Source organism: Homarus americanus, unplaced genomic scaffold, assembly GCF_018991925.1.
Source record: "Homarus americanus isolate GMGI-L3 unplaced genomic scaffold, GMGI_Hamer_2.0 scaffold9532, whole genome shotgun sequence".
Lineage (NCBI taxonomy): Eukaryota > Metazoa > Arthropoda > Malacostraca > Decapoda > Nephropidae > Homarus > Homarus americanus.
Genome location: NW_024732583.1, coordinates 910 through 20,440, shown reverse-complemented (window position 1 = coordinate 20,440; position 19,531 = coordinate 910). Strand labels below are relative to the sequence as shown.

The 19,531-nt window shown below is 37.2% G+C and overlaps 2 protein-coding genes and 1 long non-coding RNA gene across 3 annotated transcripts; 2 read left to right on the top strand and 1 right to left on the bottom strand.

Annotated features, from left to right (window-relative positions):
* The first annotated feature begins 968 nt into the window (after positions 1-968).
* On the top strand, positions 969-11,907 carry LOC121868916. Its single transcript, XR_006089482.1, has 4 exons — positions 969-1,127; positions 2,101-2,242; positions 7,495-7,621; positions 10,656-11,907. It is a non-coding gene; the product is annotated as an uncharacterized LOC121868916 (long non-coding RNA).
* Positions 11,908-15,717: 3,810 nt separating this feature from the next.
* On the bottom strand, positions 15,718-17,612 carry LOC121868913 (crustacyanin-C1 subunit-like). The gene is made up of 4 exons (XM_042369950.1): positions 17,440-17,612; positions 16,716-16,800; positions 16,462-16,584; positions 15,718-16,069 (listed from the first exon to the last, which is right to left on the bottom strand). Exons 1-4 carry the CDS (start codon positions 17,575-17,577, stop codon positions 15,822-15,824), a joined length of 594 nt encoding a protein of 197 aa, XP_042225884.1. The 5' UTR covers positions 17,578-17,612; the 3' UTR covers positions 15,718-15,821.
* A 335-nt stretch (positions 17,613-17,947) lies between these two features.
* Positions 17,948-18,946, top strand: LOC121868914 (crustacyanin-A2 subunit-like). Its single transcript, XM_042369951.1, has 3 exons — positions 17,948-18,100; positions 18,300-18,516; positions 18,692-18,946. Exons 1-3 carry the CDS (start codon positions 17,978-17,980, stop codon positions 18,922-18,924), a joined length of 573 nt encoding a protein of 190 aa, XP_042225885.1. The 5' UTR covers positions 17,948-17,977; the 3' UTR covers positions 18,925-18,946.
* The last annotated feature ends 585 nt before the right edge of the window (positions 18,947-19,531 follow it).

Genomic DNA, 19,531 nt, shown 5'->3' with positions numbered 1-19,531 from the left:
GAATACATACAATTAATATGATATAACTGTACCTGGGTACAATACAACACATGGTCTAGTAACATTGAGTAGGTGAGTTATCCTTTATCAATGTTTCCCGTTTTCTGAGATTCTACAAGCGCGGTGGATCTTAATGTTATATAGCGTAATATGACTTAAATGGGGTTTTTAGGAATGACAATGATGTGCGCAGTACACTAGATTTATCAAAACTTAAAAAGCCAGATCACAACTGATTTTCCTCTGAAAGATTATGAATACAAAATAATTCTCAGAGTTGGAAGTTTTTCTAAATTTGTCACTTTTTTCACACAAATACACATATGAATCTGTAGGTAATGTTCATTCATAAGATCATATAAATTTTCAAAAGTGTTTAAACTTCGTAATAAAATAAACGTATTCAACATATGTCCGGCTGGGTTGCTTTTATGCATTCCTAAATATAATATAGATTTATTTGACCTCTTTAACTTTGGGACGGCTTTTATCATTTGAAGCAAACTACAGATTATGAGACGCTTTATTTAACATCATGACAAGTATCGCCACCAGAAAAGGAACAAAAAATACATTAATTTCACACAGAATCTAAATAAGTTTCACACTCTTTAAGTAAACCAGGCAGCATTTAAGTACTCCATTTCGTATATAAGTACCACCAACATATAGGCTTTACTAACGTACAGTATTGTTAGTGAATATAGTTACAATACTTTATAGTTTGTAGTTCTGAAATATATCTGTAATTTGCTTTAGTTATCCCAGGATCTGTAATTTTCTTTAGTGCCCGAAGAATGAAGTAAAATTTTTTTCTAGTTAAAATCGTGAATTCCTTGTTTCTCAGTTATTTGACACCAAAAACTCATTTAATTTTTATAGACTCTATTATATGCTAGTATAGTTTTATTTACATGGTAATAGATGATTATTGAGAAGGCGATTTATATTTTAAACGTGAAAAAAATAATAAGGAGGTTAGCGCCATCTATGACTTAACAGCGTTACTAAGCTCTCACCACGGGGGTTCAGTGAAAAGTTTCTCGTCTGGTGATTTTAGAAGTCCTTCACCAGCAGGAACAACACTTGACAGGGAACCCAGATGAAAATAATCGCCTGGGGCATCGGTAAGAATTTTAATAGTAGTATTATATCATATATGTAACATTAATAATACAAAGTAGTTATTGGTATATTATTATGGTGGGGCAAAGTATTTTTAATGGTTAATTTAGTCCATTGTGTTGGGTCGGCCAGCGGTGACTTACTGTAACTGATTCTGTAAATTTTCACTTGTTGTCACTATATGAAGTCAAAGTTTAAAGTTTTTCTGGTGGTTTTTGATGTGTTAAGAACGAATTTGAATTAATTTCTGGCTCAAATATGTACTTGTAGTGCAATGTTTGTGGGACGGAATAACATACTTATGTAATGAGATGCAACCATTTTAAAATGCTGCACTACATTTCCCTATTTCACTGCACTGTCCAACAAGATTTGTATAATCTTGTTTTGTAATCATAGATAAAGCTAAAATGCATGGTATATATACTAATAGGTATGGAATATCTCTTGAATTGGGTGTAAGTAATCTTGGGTATGACTTATCTCGGGAGTTGGGTACAAGTTGTCTTGGGTATGAGTTAACTTTTTGGGGGAACAATTTATCTTTGGTACAATATGTTAAATATCTTGCATAAATATAATTTGCGCCAGAAATGTCATTGAAGAAAAGTGCCATACAATTGTTAAAATTACTGATTGCAACTATAAAATTCCCGAGATTCGTTTAGTGGCAAGAAGTGAAATAATACCAAAATTAGGTGGTCAATTTATAGTCTTAAACTGGTCTTTCTTTCGCTGTTATTTATATGTATTTCGTTATGTTTAGATAATTTTAAGACATTTTTCGTCTGTGATATTTCCACCTATTACATTTGCTCGGTCACAAGTTTCATGTCTTGTTTACTTTTGGCAGACAAGTTATTTGTTTTACTGTTTATTTTCATTAGTGAGTACTGATATCATAATCTTTTCTTGTGCAAATGCTTCATGTGGTATATAATTAGGCGGTAATGCTGTGGTGACCTCTCATTCCAGGGTGTAAACAGTCATTTCAACCCTCTGCTGCCTGGGCTTGGTCAACAGTCTCAACACTGATACTTGGTGTATACCTAAGTACAGTTCAGTACGGACAGCTGCTCTCACGTCCACAAAAAAATTAAAATTACACCATATCATAGTAAGTTCTTTCTGTTTAATAAACCAGGGGGCTGTTAGGAAGTCAGGTAAGGTTAGATATGTTAGGTCTAAAAACAATGCTTCTGCTGCTTGTTTTTCATATCAACAAAGGTTAGGTTAGGTTTAATTTAGAAATAACCACTTTTAACACATTTGCACAAACTACAACAGTGTTCACTATAAAACTCGGTGAAATTGCGGTGTTTTTGTAATTATTTTCTATGAAAAATCGGCCAAGGGTCATTCATAAATAAGTATCAGTGTAAAAAGTGGAGAGTTTATAAGTTTACACCGGACTTTCTTATGCTGTTATTAAAATGTATTTCGTAATTTTTAGACAATTCTAAGACATTTGTCTTCTATGATATTTCCACCGGAAATTAAGGATAACCGTGATATTAATTTTTCAAGATTATTACTTTAGCTCATTCACAAGTGTCACCATGTCTTGTTTACATTTGGCGGAGGAGGTCTGACACCCGCTCACACATCGCTCCAGACCTCCGTGTTCACTTCTTAAGCGTCTAACAGCGCATGTGAGGTGGGAGCCTGTTATTGGCTATAGCGATTTGAGTATTTTTATTGGGCAAGATTTTTTTGTTTTAGCCAATGAACAATGAGTGGGTGGGTCGGGAGCAGAAATTTGAGTTGGAAGAGCTGTGCCGACATTGTAAGAATGATTATTTTGCACCAATTGCAGAGTTACACCAGAAAAATAGTGAGGCATTTTTTTTTCTTTTTTTAGGAAACACGGTGTATTACCGAATATAGTTCTTTGTCCAAAGTGTAATAACCAGTGTACACTGCGTGAAGAACAGCATATTTGGTGGTGTCACAATAGTTTTACAGATTAAGGTAAGATGTGGGGGCATGAAGAATAGGAGGTTAGTTTGGGTAAGGTTAGGTTTTGTTGGTTGGTTAGTACAGTGAACCCTCACTTTACGCGTTTAATTCAACCCACGGTGGCCCGCATAAAGTGAACAACATAACATATGGGATTAATTGAAATAGAGACCGGGCCGACCCCCAAACTCCACTTTTTCAGACACAATACCTACGTTGTAGTAAAAATAACTTCTTAATTTTATGATGGTATGCACACACAATTAATAATTAAGAGAAATATCAATAATATTAGGTTTTTTAACACTTACATTAGTAGAAAAGATGGCTGGGCACACGGGGATGGGGGGTTGGTTCCGAGGCAGAGGGCAGATTATTGGCCCTCACCTGTATCACTTGTATCAATTGTATCACTATCCACCACAGAGGCTTGCAGGGCCTCTTTGTCAAACCCCTCAAAGTCCATATAAGTCCATATCCTCACTATCATTATCACTATCACTGACTTGGGCCGGCTGTGGTGGGTGGCGGGTGAAGAACTCGGTAATGTTTTGATGACCGGGCGACCTTGTGCGCACCCTGCTCACGCCGCTCTCTGCGTAAAAGGGTACACACACCGCGGAAAGTGAGCATTCCGGTTTCGGCAGGGTACCGCGTAAACGTGGAAACGCGTAAAGTGGGACCGCGTAAAGCGGGACCGCGAAAGCGAGGGTTGACTGTATTTTATTTATTTGAAAAAGAAAGAAAATCCAACTTTTTCCACTATGATTGTTAGGTGGGGGGGTCTAAAAAAATGATTTCCGGATTCAAAACTTGTCAAAAACCATAGGAAAAATTTTTTTTAATATAAAAATAAAGTCTGGTGTGATACTATCAATTGACCTAAAAAGTTGTCATCTCTTATAAAAAAAACTTACTATAATGATAAGAATATGTGGAAAAAATGAAAAAAATCGAATAGCTCTTTCTGGTGGTAGTCGTGTTCTTAGAAAAAAATTAAAGCCTGACCTAACCTTTGTTAACCCAGAGAACTCCCAAATAGTAAAAAAAAAAATATGTTTAACCGATGGCAAAAGAAACGGTGATTTTATTAATGTTTTTCGTGTTTTCAATGTTTTGCCAATAGGGTAATTTATTTCTTCGGCATTTAGGTCACAAGGGAGGCCTAAGTACATTTAAAAAAAAATTTTGTAAATGCATAAATCTCCCGATAAATGTGTGTAGTGCGTTTAAAGTCCGTCAATAGTAATGAATCTTGCTCACGTCCACGAAATGTAAACACAATTGGTTGTGTATGAAACCAGGTTTACCGATTCAGTTTTTGCGTGTATCACAAAAGGTTATGTAGGTTTTTAATAGTTTATTATTATTTTTGTTTAACTTCTCATGTTCAAAGACCTGGCCACTTTCAGAGATTCATTGTTGTTACTAGTGTTAAAGGAAATAAAGGTCATATTTATTTACTGTACAAGTACAGTATTAGAAAAACTACGAAAGAAAAAGTGGCAAAATTATCATCCCGGTCATGCGCATATTTTCGGAAGGTCAGAATCGTTTGAAACACATAAAAAAAACATTGGAAAAACTGAATTTCAACCTAACGTAATTTAACCTAAACTAAACCAAAATTTGCTGTATGGCCGAAACGATAATAATACCGAAGAACCTAATTGAGTAATCAATTTCTCAGTATGGTATTAAACAAATAATTACCCACTATAATAAACAGTATGCCTCCCAAGCTCGCGGATTTTTACTTTGCGATTCTCGGTTATTCGCGGATGGCACCCTGGATGTACCCAAGAATATCTGTGTGTAGTTTTAAAGTTGCCTACATTTTTGCGGCTGGAACAGGGATCCATTCGTTCTAGAGACAGTAATTTCCTTTGCCTGTATTGTAAATATATGTGTGTATGTGTACATACACACACAACACATACACAAATAATACCTGTAATTGGAAAATCCTCTCACAAATGATCAGAAACAAATTTATTAAAAATATAACAGTCTACCCTCAAGTCCATGCTCTATTACTTTATTAATAGAGCACAGACTCGAGGGTAGACTGTTACATTTTTAATAAATTTGTTTCTGATCATTTGTGAGAGGATTTTCCAATTACAGGTATTATTTATTTGTATGTGTTTTGTGTGTGTCCACACACACACACACACACACACAATATACTACAGGTAAAAGAAATAATTGTCCTAAGGGCAAACACAAATGGAATATACATTTCTTTGGACACAAGTAAAAAAAAAATTATGGGGATTAGCCCACCCGGGCACAGGTCACTGACCCACATTGGGGTCTGGGGGCGAAAATTTAATAATAATAATAATCAGTGGCGTATGGTGGGAATTGAAACCGGGTGTGCTGAGCATTATAATAAGGTAAAGACTAAACTTTAAGTTGTATAAAATAAATGACATACAGTATAGTCTGCATATACGCGGTCAATTGAACCCGTGGAGGTCCGCGTAAAACGAGAAACGCGTAAATGAAGTAACAGAACATATGGGATTACAGTAATTGAAATGGAGACTGGGCCGACCCCCAAACTCCACTTTTTCCGACACAATACGTACCTTGTAGTAAAAATAACATCTTAATTTTATGATGGTATGCACACACAATTAATATTTAAGAGAAATATCAATAATATTAGGTTTTTTATCACTTACGTTAGTAGAAAAGATGGGTCGGCACACTTGGATGGCGGCTGGTTCCAAGGCAGAGGGAAGATTAGTTGCCCTCCGGTGAGTCACTTTCACTACTCGCAGAGGTTTGCAGGGCCTCCCAGACAAACCCCTCAAAGTCCATATCCTCACTGTCACTGACTTGGGCTGGCTGTGGTTGTGGTGGGTTGCGGGTGAAGAAGTCCTTAATACTACGTTGACGACTAGCATTGATGTTGTCGAAATAGATCTGGATATACGGCTCCATAACTTTCGTCAGATGGTTATTAGACTCTTCATACCGATGCTTGTCTGGGTCGTTGTCAAGGATGAGCTGAATTTTCTCCCCCTCATGATTTCCTTCACACAATCATGGCTTGGTCCAGGTAATTCAGGGTTTTTCTCGGGTGGTGGGGGTCCAGCGGAAGCCATTATGAGGGAAATAGCGGGCACAAGAGAGAACTGTATACGTGGACTGAGAACAATGAGACTGGCCCGGCTAGGTCAGCGACTTCTGGTGGCAGGGCACGTCATGGTACATTAGACCAATCACAGCTAGCGGCGGAGGGAATGTGTGGGTGGTAAGGATGAGTGCCCCAATCACAGTCCGATACGTCATATGACGTCAGCGATAACGTAAGAGCGGCCTAATGCGCACCCCTCACCTCGCTGCTTCCCGCGTATGGTCAAGAATGGACCACGTGGGTAAAAAATGGCACGGCGGTCTGGACCTCTCCAGCCACTCGCCGCATAATGATGAAATTTACCGCATAATTAAAACATTTCATTCTGGCAAGGCACCGCGTAAATGACCAAACGCGTAAACAAAAACTGCGTAAATCCAGACTATACTGTACTTATAAAAGGTAGTATACTACTCATATAAACAGCACAGAGAAATGCAAAATAGAAGAAATTTATTGTAGAAGTGTACATACATTAGCAGTGCAATTTAAATAAAAATATATTTTACTTACCCATTTTATTTATACATGAGTCCTATTTTTCTTTTTTGCGATGTAAACTGCATTATAACGTCGTCATAAAAGGAGCTTCTTTGTCTTACTTCTGTGAGTAAATTCTTTTCAGCAGTATTTCCCATTGTGTAAGCAGGGTGAAAATGATGTTAAGTATCGAAATTAAATTGCACAGTGAGCTTTAAATACTATGTAAATCAAACCAAAGATATATATTTTCACATTCACAGTAGTGAGTAAATGGAAACAAAGTACGGAGCAACACTTCCTCCACTGCGGGTCTACCATTAGTCAATAAATTATGCTTCCAATATCTCCCCAGGTTGTAGTACCTCCCTGTTTGGTAGCTGCCTACTACTTGCTACCTGTAACCCCCCCTGGTCTGCAGATGTTATTCGCGGATTTGGCGATTTGCAGCCATTTTGAGAACCTAACCCCCACGAATTTGGGGAGCCCCCTGTATGAAGTTATTTGATAGATTCCTGACTGGGACCTGCTGGGATTGTGTATGATTTTAATGTTATTCTAATCAGGATGATTGTAAGCATTAGACTAGTCTTTACACTATTATTTAATTGTAGAATTGTCTGTGGCAAAAAGTACAGTACAGTATTAAGTTACATTTTAGATTCTGGTCAAATATCCAGCGATATTCAGTCGGCTACTGGTCAAATAACCTCTGCCTATAGTATAATACTGTACAGTAGTCTCAGTGTTGTGTATTATAAAGCGATTGGTCACATTTTCAGGAAGCTTCAAGGACCAACAACACATCTCATTATGACTAGTTCAGAGTCAACTACAGTACACAGACACTCCAGGCTCCTATATGATGCCATTAAAGGCAACTGGTTAAACATTGCTGACCTGTGGAAGGTAAGACTTAATTTCTATTACTTCACATCATGTTGTTGTCATTAGGTGTACAAGCTGAGTCTGTTAATTGTGTGTATGTGCACTTGTACAGTATTCATATAAAACTGTGCGTTTATGTAAATGTTTGTTTGTGTAGAGTCGTGTCCTATTATGTTGGTGTTACAGGACGTCCAAAAAATGGCCCGGATTCACTTTTCCATCCCATACAAAATTCTGAATGTGTCTTTATTTTGTTTCTCTTTAAAGTACTGTATATTAATAACTTTTTGCTTCATTTTCTTTTACTTTATTTTTATTTTTATCCTCTTCACCACTGATTGGCTCGTTAGCTGCTTGGGCGATCGATCGTGTCTCTGTTACGCACTGATGACAAGTAATGGGCATGCACTGGCTCCTGAATTTATCTGAACCTGCTCCAGTGTTGGTCAAGTCTGGTCTTGAAATAGCTCACACTCGCTGTCGTCACAATACTCTCTGGCAGATTGTTCCAAGAGTTCACAACTCTCACTTCGAAAAAGTTACCCCTCACAGTTTTCTGGGCTTGCGGCTTCTTTAATCTTGAGCTGCGACCCCTTGTGGGGTGAGCATCTGCCAGCTCCAGGTAAGGGCACTCGACTGAGTAGTGCCCTTGAGATGTTTATACACCTCAATTAGGTCTACCTTTGCCCGTCTGTAGTTCAAACTAGGCAAATTCAAGCGCTCTAATCTCTCGGGGTAGCTGAGGTGCCGTAGTGCAGTTACCAGTCTGGTGGCCCTCCCTTAGACATTTTCAATCAACTGACAGTCACTGGCATATCTCAGGGACCAGACGGGCTGACCATACTCCAGATGGTGAAGCACTTCACTCTTGAAGATCGTTACGAAATAGGTAACCCCCCCTGGTCTGCAGAGCGTCACAGCGTCCCCTGTGTTTGTTAGGCTTCCACAGCATTTGTGCGTGTTTAAGTGTTTTTGCTCTAAATACTGTACTCTAACCATGAATGAAGTGTAAATCATGAATCAATACTCGAAATCATGAATCAAGAGTCAAATTAATGAATCAAGAATCAAAATCATGATTCAATAGTCGAAATCATGAATCAAGGGTCAAAATCATGAATCAAGAGTCAATCATGAATCAAGAGTCAAGTTCATGAATAAAGAGTGTAAATCATGAATCAAGACTCAAAATCACAAACCCATAAATAACAAGGGTTACTGTAATTTATCCTCTTAATTACAACATACTTTTAAAGATATTGTTTGGGGTTATTTGTGGTTGGTAGTTGCGGAGGGTTTCCGAATTCTCCGCTCCTTGGGGACGAAAATTTCCTACTTTCACAAATTTGAAGATTTTTATCATTATATCTTGTTAATTTTCTTTTGTTTGATTAAATTTTCCTCCTGTAGCCATAGTTTTATTAATATATACAGTACCAGGAAATGTGAGGAATAAATATAAATAATACCAATAAATAAGTTACAACAAAAAATACTGTACAGTATTGCCAAACCAATAAATAAAAGCCAAATGAAAATTTAACACAGACGCCCTTTGCATACACTCCCTGCCTCACCATAGTAATGAAGACCAGCTGGGACGCTACCTCTGCCATCTTCCTGGCAATGCTCCCCACCACACACTGCGTCCTCACCCCGTTCCCCCACTAAGCCAGTTAACTCATGTACAAAGAACTGTATATTCCCTTTATGTGTTTGTCCTTATGGCACATTTATTTTACTTTTTTTCACATTATTTTTGTAGGATGGTGTGTGCATGTATATCATTAAAAATAAATGAAGAAAGTTATGTATATCAGCCCATAAATACAAGATGAAAAACAACCATAACAACTCACAGCTTTGCCCAGTAGCCTGGTGGTTACATGAGTCTAACCTGGCTACAATGCTGCCAGTGATGTTAACAGTTGTAAATGTGAAAAGAAAGTTATTTGTAAATCTTCATTTGTTTCAGGTATTTGTAGATTTAAGATTAAATGTTGCAGGTATGGCATTGATAGATTGTATGCTTGTAAGAGTTCAGAAATGGTTACTGCTTAGCTACCTCTGAAGAGTTGGGTGTCTGCCGTATGGACGTTAATCTTATCAGGTTATCATCGTCAGTACAGTAGTTATAAATCCATCTTTTATATTTATAATAATTTTTTTAATTAATAATGAGTTCAAGTAAGCAATAACATATTTTTAATTCTGGAGTTGGGTTAGGTAGAATCTTGCCTACTGGAGACAGGAACTGGGGATTCATTCGCTTATGGGAGACCACAACTTCACATATGTTCCTGGACCCATAGTTTAGTTTAGGTTAAAGCCCATACAAAACAATAATAATATACCCTTATATAACAAATAATGTAAATAAAGTGATGTTAAACAATATATAATGATGAACATAATGTAAAAAATGGGATTTTAATTAAAAAAATTGTGGTGAATGTATTGGGATCTTGTTCATAAGTGCGTGTGATGGTAAGTCGGACGGTTGTTTACTCAGGGACTGCCTGCATATAAACTATGCTGGTAAAATTATGCTTTTCATCTTGTATTTAGACAATACTGTACAGGTACTATATATGGTGCAGGTAGGTAGGCAGTGATATCTCTGTTAGCTGGAATAATTGCTGCTGAGCATTTCCAGGGAATGAGAGATTTCTGGATAACCAAACGACTCTCAGAGCCAGAAAGAAATCCTTCATCCCTGGAATGTTCCGGGTACAAAAGTACTTGAAAATTTTTCTCGGAATTTTCCAGAAAATTGCCCCTTGGAAAAATTTTTCCCAAAGCTAGAATTTTAAGGAAAATTATAGCTCTGGGAATGATTTTCCGAGAAAATTTAAATTTCTGCTATCAGAGAGTTCCAGTTAAGATGGATTCCGGCTTATGGAGATATTTACACAGTTTGTTATGAAGTTAGACAGTGCAGGTACAGTATACAACAAGTTTAGCCAACAAAGCCATTAGTTGCTAACACTCCTCATACAGTATTACCAAAACAATATCCACTTCTGTGTAACTAATATATGTATATTTTTTTCAGAGGCTGTGGACTGGTCTTTGAACAGTATAGGTGACTTGTACAGGTCAAGCTTACCCCTCCTGACCTGACCTTCACTCACAGACTCGTCTCAGGAAAACTGTTTGAACTATTTTCACTTTTCTAGTAATGTTTTAATCTCATTTTGTTTTATATACCGTATGTATTATGGTGTGAGTTATGTCTGCATTGCCTTGGGGTACTGTACTGCCATCCCACTTGCACGATCGTCTGTTTTATGTGACTTTTACCATCTTAGTTAAATGATCAGCTTAGGTTAAGTTAGGTTACGTTGGGTTGGGTTATGTTATGTTATGTTATGTATCTGTCTATCATCTTTATTGTGGGAATATAGAAATGCCTGTCTTCCATCAGTTCATGCGGCCATTTTAGTGCTGCTCCGTGGATTCTCCCTCAAGTTCAAGATTATCAGTATTTTAATGAAAGGAAGGACTTACTCCTTCCCTGTGTGGTTCATCCTCTCACAGGGGGACTGTCTTTGTTTACACCTACATCAGTCATGTTGAGAGCCTTCACAAAAATAACACCTTCTAGAGACCCCCAATTTTTGGACAGCTGCAGACACAGGTTCCTCTGAAGAATCAACAGTCCCAGAAATAAATGCTGCATAGTTTACTAGAGATGATCCTTGTACATAGGACTCAGAATTCCTCTGAGAGAGATCCAGTGCCCTAGCTTGGTCAAAGGCTGTCTGTAGATCCAGACTCTTATTTTCTAGGAGGTGCTAATGAATCAGTGGTGTCATGAGTCATTGATGAAAGTCTCTTATATAGTCATCCTAGTTCTGTTCTGCTCTAACAGCCTTGAAGTTGTACTCCTTACGGAGCTGGTGAAGTTCCTGTGCGTATTCATCCAATGTTTCACCTTGAAGTTGTACTCCTTACTGAGATGGTGTTTCACCCTGACGTTGTCTTCTTGTGCCCAGAAGATGTCGAGCAAAGATTTCATTCCTGGGCTTCACGTAGAGATCCTGAATAATCTATATTGCAGCCTCATAAGTGTCATTATCGGCTATATATTTGTATACACTAGGAGACACAAAGTTGATGAGGGTGTTCAATATGTCAGGTGTGTGGAATGCAATGGACTAAAGGAAGCTATAGAATGTGTGGTACCAGTGGCACCACTTCCTAGCTGCTTCTGGTGAGTTTAGACTAGAATCCAATCTCTGGCTGCAGACACTTCTCCGTGGTGACTCATGACAGTTAAGATGAATAAATTGCAATGAAACAGAGTTGACTAGTACATAACTAGGCTTTATTCACCTTATAACTGTCCTACAATAGTATCTGAAACAAAAGGATATAACAAAATGAGATTATACAATATTGAAACACAGAAGGATCATTTAAACAAGTGATAAATGATAGTACTACAATAATTATTTATTTATATAACTGTGTAAAACTAAGGTGTTACATCTCCCAGACTTAGATTAGTACATAAGAACAATACAGAGGTAAACCACAGGTCCATATTTGAAAGGCTAAAGGGTCCCTGCAGTAATTTACTTGAAATATAATCCTGATTCTTTGGCCTCTAAGATGGCTGTTGGAGAGCACAAGCTGATGTACAATATTATGATTATCATTATCGCGCCTTCGTCCCCCAGTTCATCCGGACACCCTCTCTCCGCCACATCCGGACCTCTCCCTGCCACATCCGGACACCCTCTCCCCACTAATTGTCCAGTAGTGCGAGAGTTTACTGTACTGTACAGGTACCTACAATAATGATAACAGCATCTGTGAAAATTCAGCACAATTGATTACCACGTTCTAGTGTTGGCCGTCTGCTCCAGGATTACTGTAATATTTATTTAGTTAAATCATCACACAGCTTTACAATATTTCAGCATGTATATAAACAATGCAGGTATACATTTCAGCATGTATATAGACAATGCAGGTATACAGTTCAGCATGTATATAGACAGTGCAGGTATACAGTTCAGCATGTATATAAACAATGCAGGTATACATTTCAGCATGTATATAGACAATGCAGGTATACAGTTCAGCATGTATATAGACAATGCAGGTATACAGTTCAGCATGTATATAGACATGCAGGTATACAGTTCAGCATGTATATAGACAATGCAGGTATACAGTTCAGCATGTATATAAACAATGCAGGTATACAGTTCAGCATGTATATAGACAATGCAGGTATACAGTTCAGCATGTATATAGACAGTGCAGGTATACAGTTCAGCATGTATATACAGTTCAGCATGTATATAGACAATGCAGGTATACAGTTAAGCATGTATATAAACAATGCAGGTATACAGTTCAGCATGTATATAGACAATGCAGGTATACAGTTCAGCATGTATATAAACAATGCAGGTATACAGTTCAGCATGTATATAAACAATGCAGGTATACAGTTCAGCATGTATATAAACAATGCAGGTATACAGTTCAGCATGTATATAAACAATGCAGGTATACAGTTCAGCATGTATATAGACAATGCAGGTATACAGTTCAGCATGTATATAAACAATGCAGGTATACATTTCAGCATGTATATAGACAGTGCAGGTATACAGTTCAGCATGTATATAGACAATGCAGGTATACAGTTCAGCATGTATATAGACAGTGCAGGTATACAGTTCAGCATGTATATAGACAATGCAGGTATACAGTTCAGCATGTATATAGACAGTGCAGGTATACAGTTCAGCATGTATATAGACAATGCAGGTATACAGTTCAGCATGTATATAGACAGTGCAGGTATACAGTTCAGCATGTATATAGACAGTGCAGGTATACAGTTCAGCATGTATATAGACAGTGCAGGTATACAGTTCAGCATGTATATAAACAATGCAGGTATACTGTGTAGTTGGTGTAGGTAGGCCATGGGTGTATATTTGTTTGTTATGAAGAAGGTAGACAGTGCAGGTACAGGATACAACAAGTTTAGCCAACACAGCCATTAGTTGCTAACACGACGTTCCCAAGCGCTTTCGTGTAATTCACATCATCAGGGGTGAGTACAGACAAAGGAGAAATATTGAGAAGGATAATATAAACAGTAGAGGAGAGTGAGATCAAGTCCTTAGGGCACAGCAGGTGTCCACAATGTTCCGGTCATGAGGCAGTGACCCTTACTAAACTTCTTAATTCAATGAAATCGACCATGCCATCTCTAAGCACAGTTGCTGTCCGTAGTCAGGTCATAGGGTAACATGAGCCAACCTTCTCACCTGGTTGCAAATCATTCTTAATCACAGAATTATCCAGTTTGTACTTCCCATTACTCAAATTCATGTTGACAGATTCGGTATGTTTAATGAGACTGGGTTCTATATATATATATATATATATATATATATATATATATATATATATATATATATATATATATATATATATATATATATATATATATATATATGTGTGTGTGTGTGTGTGTGTGTGTGTGTGTGTGTGTGTGTGTGTGTGGCTCATCCGGTATAAGTCACCAGGTAAAGAATCATGTCTTGGTATTCAGATGGAGCTTCTTAATTTTGATTATATTTACATGTACAGCGTGAGAGTGAGCAATATTTTCTATATAACTTATTTGTCAATATTTCGGAGAATTAGTAATAGAAATTGAATCGATCATTTCGTGGTGTTTGTGTAATGACGTGGGTTTCTAAAGACTTTCAGCAAATTGCACTCTGCATTTTCTCTGCATATTGTTACATTGCACATATTTAGGCGCATTAATTATTATTGGGTAATGGCTAAAAAAAATGCATCCTAGTTATAGGTCAAGTATCCGCATAAATGCTTTTGTCAAGGTCCCCCAACTATTCATAATTTTAAGAAGTGTCTATGTTATTTTTATAGACGTATATGACCATAGTGTATTACATGATCAATTATCACGGGAGAATCCAAGTAGACCTGTAGGGGTGGATATACTGTATATATCATTCTGATATCCACATTTGATAAGCTCCCGGCACCTCTTCAATGGTTTGGGCAACACTGTCCAGTGTGGTTCCCGTTATCAGTTCTTGATTAACCTCACTGTGCAGGATTGGGTAGACTCACTTATGGACACATAAACTGCCCCTAAATATGACCACATTGGTGTATCGTTTATTAAGGGGTATTCTCGGAGGATTAAGGTTGTCCTGCTTAAATCTACCTTTTCTTATGGAAGGCCGATTTAGTTTTAAATTAATTTTTTAATGATTCTATGAAGTAAAATCAGAAATAAGAATAAAAATCTGCATTTAGATTCAAAGTTATGACTATTTATTTATAACAGAAGCTGGATGAGCCATCGGTGACATGAAATGGAGCCATGTGCAGTTTCCTTCACTCGTGCCTTTACAGGGGCTTGTCATATAATCATTCCACAAATCATTATCTCTGAGACATTTGTTTAAATATCATTTTAATTTGATTCCATAGTATGTTTACTATTGCTAGTTTCCATTATTCGAATGTAGACAAACACTCTACAAAATCTGACGAACCCCTGTAAACACAACTAGTGAAAGTACTGTGCATTCAGAAAGCTTAGCCCAAAAAAATTATATGAAAATTAAACGCTGAAGGTGACTTTTTTGTGAAAAAAAAGTGTTTGGTACACAAAGTACACAAACATGACCTTTTTGGTGAAAAAACCCCCCACTCAATAGCTAGTTCTCTTGTTTCTCCTTTCACTTTCTGCCATGTGATTGGAATACACTACCTTTAGTGGAATTCACAGTATTTATGTCAAGGTAGTCCAGGGCATACGGTGGTTAAATTCTATTTCATGACCTCATCAGTCAGTGTACAGCATTTTGAATCCATGACATCAATGCATTTAGACTTATAATTGCCTTTTACCTTTTGAGTTTGCAAAGTCGCTACCCATTCCAATTTTGTTATTTCCTGTTTTAAAGTAACCCTTGTTGTGTGTTTTTAAGGTATTTCAACTAAGTCCTACACTTGTTTATGAACATATTTAATATAAACTGTACAACATTTACTACAGCTTGATGAAATATAGAATAGTATTTTTACAAGAAAATATCGTATAAAAGACAATAAGTTTATTTTGTGTTGCTGGTGGTCTCCGCAAGGATTACATGAAGCATTCTCATGCTTGATCATTATTATGTTATTTAGTGATGTGATCAGCCTAGAGTGTCTTCTGAGTATCGTAAGGACAGGAGGATCCCTGGACGGTCTTGACGAAGCGAGTCGTGTCAACATTGATGTTCTTGAACGCAGCTTCACATTTCTTTACATATTGTTCAGCAAGGTTGGCAGAGCGAGAAAAGATGAAGGAAAAGTCGGAATGATATCCGAAATTGTAGTCGATGCAGGAGTATAGGCAGGCGTAGTTAGAGTAGTCTGTCTCCAGGATAACCAACGGGGCGGCGAAGGCTGGCGGAAGGAAGAATAATAATACAATTATCAAATGGTAAGTTATGAATGAACAATAATTGCGATAGGTACATTAAGCATTCTCGAGGTCCTTGAAGGACCTAGGAACTGATGAACGATTTTGTGAGAAGCTTACTCTCGAGCACTGAACACCCCTGAGGATGGTTCTTGCTAACTAATGTCTAATTTTAGGTCTTTTTGTTTTTCTCAGGTGTGTGTGTGTGTGTGTGTGTGTGTGTGTGTGTGTGTGTGTGTGTGTGTGTGTGTGTGTGTATTAGGTTTCTTTAAATTATCAAATTAATAATATAGAATCATTCGTAAACATTATCAAACGTGTCCACAATTAGGGATAATTTAGTAAGGAATATGGAACACTGGCAGTAAAGGCTTACAGTTCTCGTAGTCAATGGAGAGATGGGGTTCACCGAAGGGGTTGGGATACAGTTTCCCATTGCGCTTCAGCAGATTACCATCATAGGCAATGCCAGTCGAAGTAATCACAAACTGCTCTCCATCTGTTGGATAGAGATTGAACACAATGTCACATTTCATCGTTCACAAACAACAGTTTTCTGTCACAAATATTCTTCACTTACTATAAAATAAAATTTAGAAACGATGACAAAGATGGTTAAGAAGATCTTACCAAAGGAATATTCGTTGCGGACACATTTTTCAATCAGTTGATACGGATTATTGGTGAGAGCAAACTGATACCATACACCTGCATACTGAAAAAATGAAAATATTATACAAAAGGAATTATACACACTTAACTATTCATTGTTATACTGAGAGCCTTATGTTTTTTTATTCATTTGGAAGAACAATTATATATATATATATATATATATATATATATATATATATATATATATATATATATATAATATATATATATATATATAATATATATATATATATATATATATATATATATATATATATATATATATATATATATATATATATATATATACGGCAAAGAAAGCGAAAAGCGTCCACAACGCGTTGTGGTTGTTTGGAAAATGACCAGAAGCGATATTTTACTATAGGTTACGTTAGTTTGTATTGGGTTAGGTTAGTTTAGGTTAGGTTAGTTTGAATTGGGTTAGGTTACGTTAGGTTAGGTTAGTTAAGATTGGGTCAGGTTAGGTTAGGTTAGGTGAGTTTGGATTGGGTTAGGTTAGGTTAGAATAAATTCCAAATTTCGCTTTCAGGTTATTTTTGAAATAATTACAACTCATTGTGGGTTTTCAAAATAACCTGAAAGCGAAATTTGGGTACTTAGAACTTAAGAAAATATATAACGTTGAATAAAATTGTTCAAAATATCTTTTTTAAGAGTTATATGTGTAGAGAAAACTCACGTTGTTGCGGTTGGGTGTCTGTTCGGCCCACAACTTGTTCCTGTCAACAGAAGCACACTTGCCGGGGACCACGAAGTCTGGGATTTTGTCAGCGGCGACAGAGGCCACAAAGACCAGCAGAATGCTCAGTGAATTCATGGTGTAAGTTTGACTATGTTCTGAGTGTCTACAGATCCTAAACGCACTTTATATAGTCTGGTCTCTGCTTGGCAATACTAGCTCCGCCCACCAAGGTTAAACATGAATTCATGTTTGGTATATTCTCTTCATGAAGTGTAACTAATGCTCCTTTTAGAATATATAGGTAAATACATATGTTTTTATTGATGAAGGTTACGACTAAAATAATCACATATCACAATAATCTCAGATGAAATTTTGAAAAGTAAAAACCTGACATGGAATCTGTTGTTAATGCTGCAGTCCCATCGTAGGTACCCTACTGACTCCACCCTCTAACGGGTGTCTGGGTCCGGGTGGTGGCTCATATAAAAAGGCTGGGATAAATTTGTTACTCAGTGCATAACCAAGTCTCACCATGTTTAGAACAGTAATTGTCGCCGCTCTCGTGGCTTGTGTGGCTGCTGATGGAATTCCAAGTTTTGTCACTGCTGGCAAATGTGCGTCAGTGGCAAACCAGGACAACTTCGACCTCCCTAGGGTTAGTGTCAAGGTTTTTTATATTGCTTATATATATTAGGGCTACAGGGCTTAGTGGTCAACTATTTCAATTCCTGAGACTAAGTTAATCCCATGTCCCCGCAGTTTGTCATGCCTCACATTGTGAGATGTCATTTTTGTTACATAAGTATAATTAGTAAGTTGAAATTAATTTAACAACTGATTGTCCTTTTCCTCAGTACGCTGGTCGTTGGTATCAAACCCACATCATAGAAAACGCTTACCAGCCGGTAACTCGATGCATAAACTCCAACTATGAATATTCCGGGAATGACTATGGCTTTAAGGTGACCACCGCTGGCTTCAACCCAAATGACGAATACCTCAAGATAGACTTTAAGGTCTACCCCACTAAGGAGTTCCCAGCCGCTCACATGCTCATTGATGCTCCCTCAGGTAAGTTATTACTGACGTAGTACAACGTGACCAAATGCCACGATGAAATTATTTTTAACTTTATAAAAATGAGCTCATGCACGGGTATTCTCTGGTTATAGATTTGCATAGGTTATTAAATAAACGTTTACCACTGAAGAGCCTCATTACTGAGAAGGGTTTTTTTTTTCTGCAGTGTTCGCTGCCCCCTACGAGGTGATAGAGACAGACTACGATACCTACTCCTGCGTCTACTCATGTATCACCACCGATAACTACAAATCTGAGTTCGCCTTCGTGTTCTCCCGGACACCCCAGACCTCAGGACCCGCCGTAGAGAAGTGTGCTGCTGTCTTCAATAAGAACGGTGTTGAGTTCTCCAAGTTTGTACCTGTTTCACACACGGCTGAGTGTGTCTACAGAGCTTAAGACATTAAACTATATAGATTAATGTGTGACTATTCCATAGCCAATGGTATCTGAGTGGGAATTACAGATAGTTTCCAAGTATAATATTACTCGAGATGACTAAAGAGACCATTTGCACCGAGTTGAAAATTGCAGTTGTCAGTTCCCGACAAAGTACTTCTACTGAAGGCTTTAACATAAATGTAATTATGTATAAATACAAAACTAGACCTAATCGTGTGTTAACTAATGTATGTATGAAAATCTCTATTAATTAAACTTGGGAGTAAAATTTGTTATTTTGTTTATCATCGGACTCAAATTATTTGGTGAAAATACATCACTTAAAATATCTCTAAATTGTCTTAAGAAAACCTGGACTCAATAGTCGATATTTCTCGACAAATGAGAAAATAAAAAACTGATGACTCTAACACTCTAAAGGTAATATTTATTTTCAGATAGATAGTATCAAGTTATAGTGGTTTCTTTTGAGCATTGTTCTTGGGGATATGAAGGAATCAAACTTCTCTGTGATGAATTCATAGACAGGGGCGGCCTTTAGAGCCTTTAACATCGAGGGCTCCCAAGTGTTCAATGAATCAATCTTTTTCTTAGATATACCGAG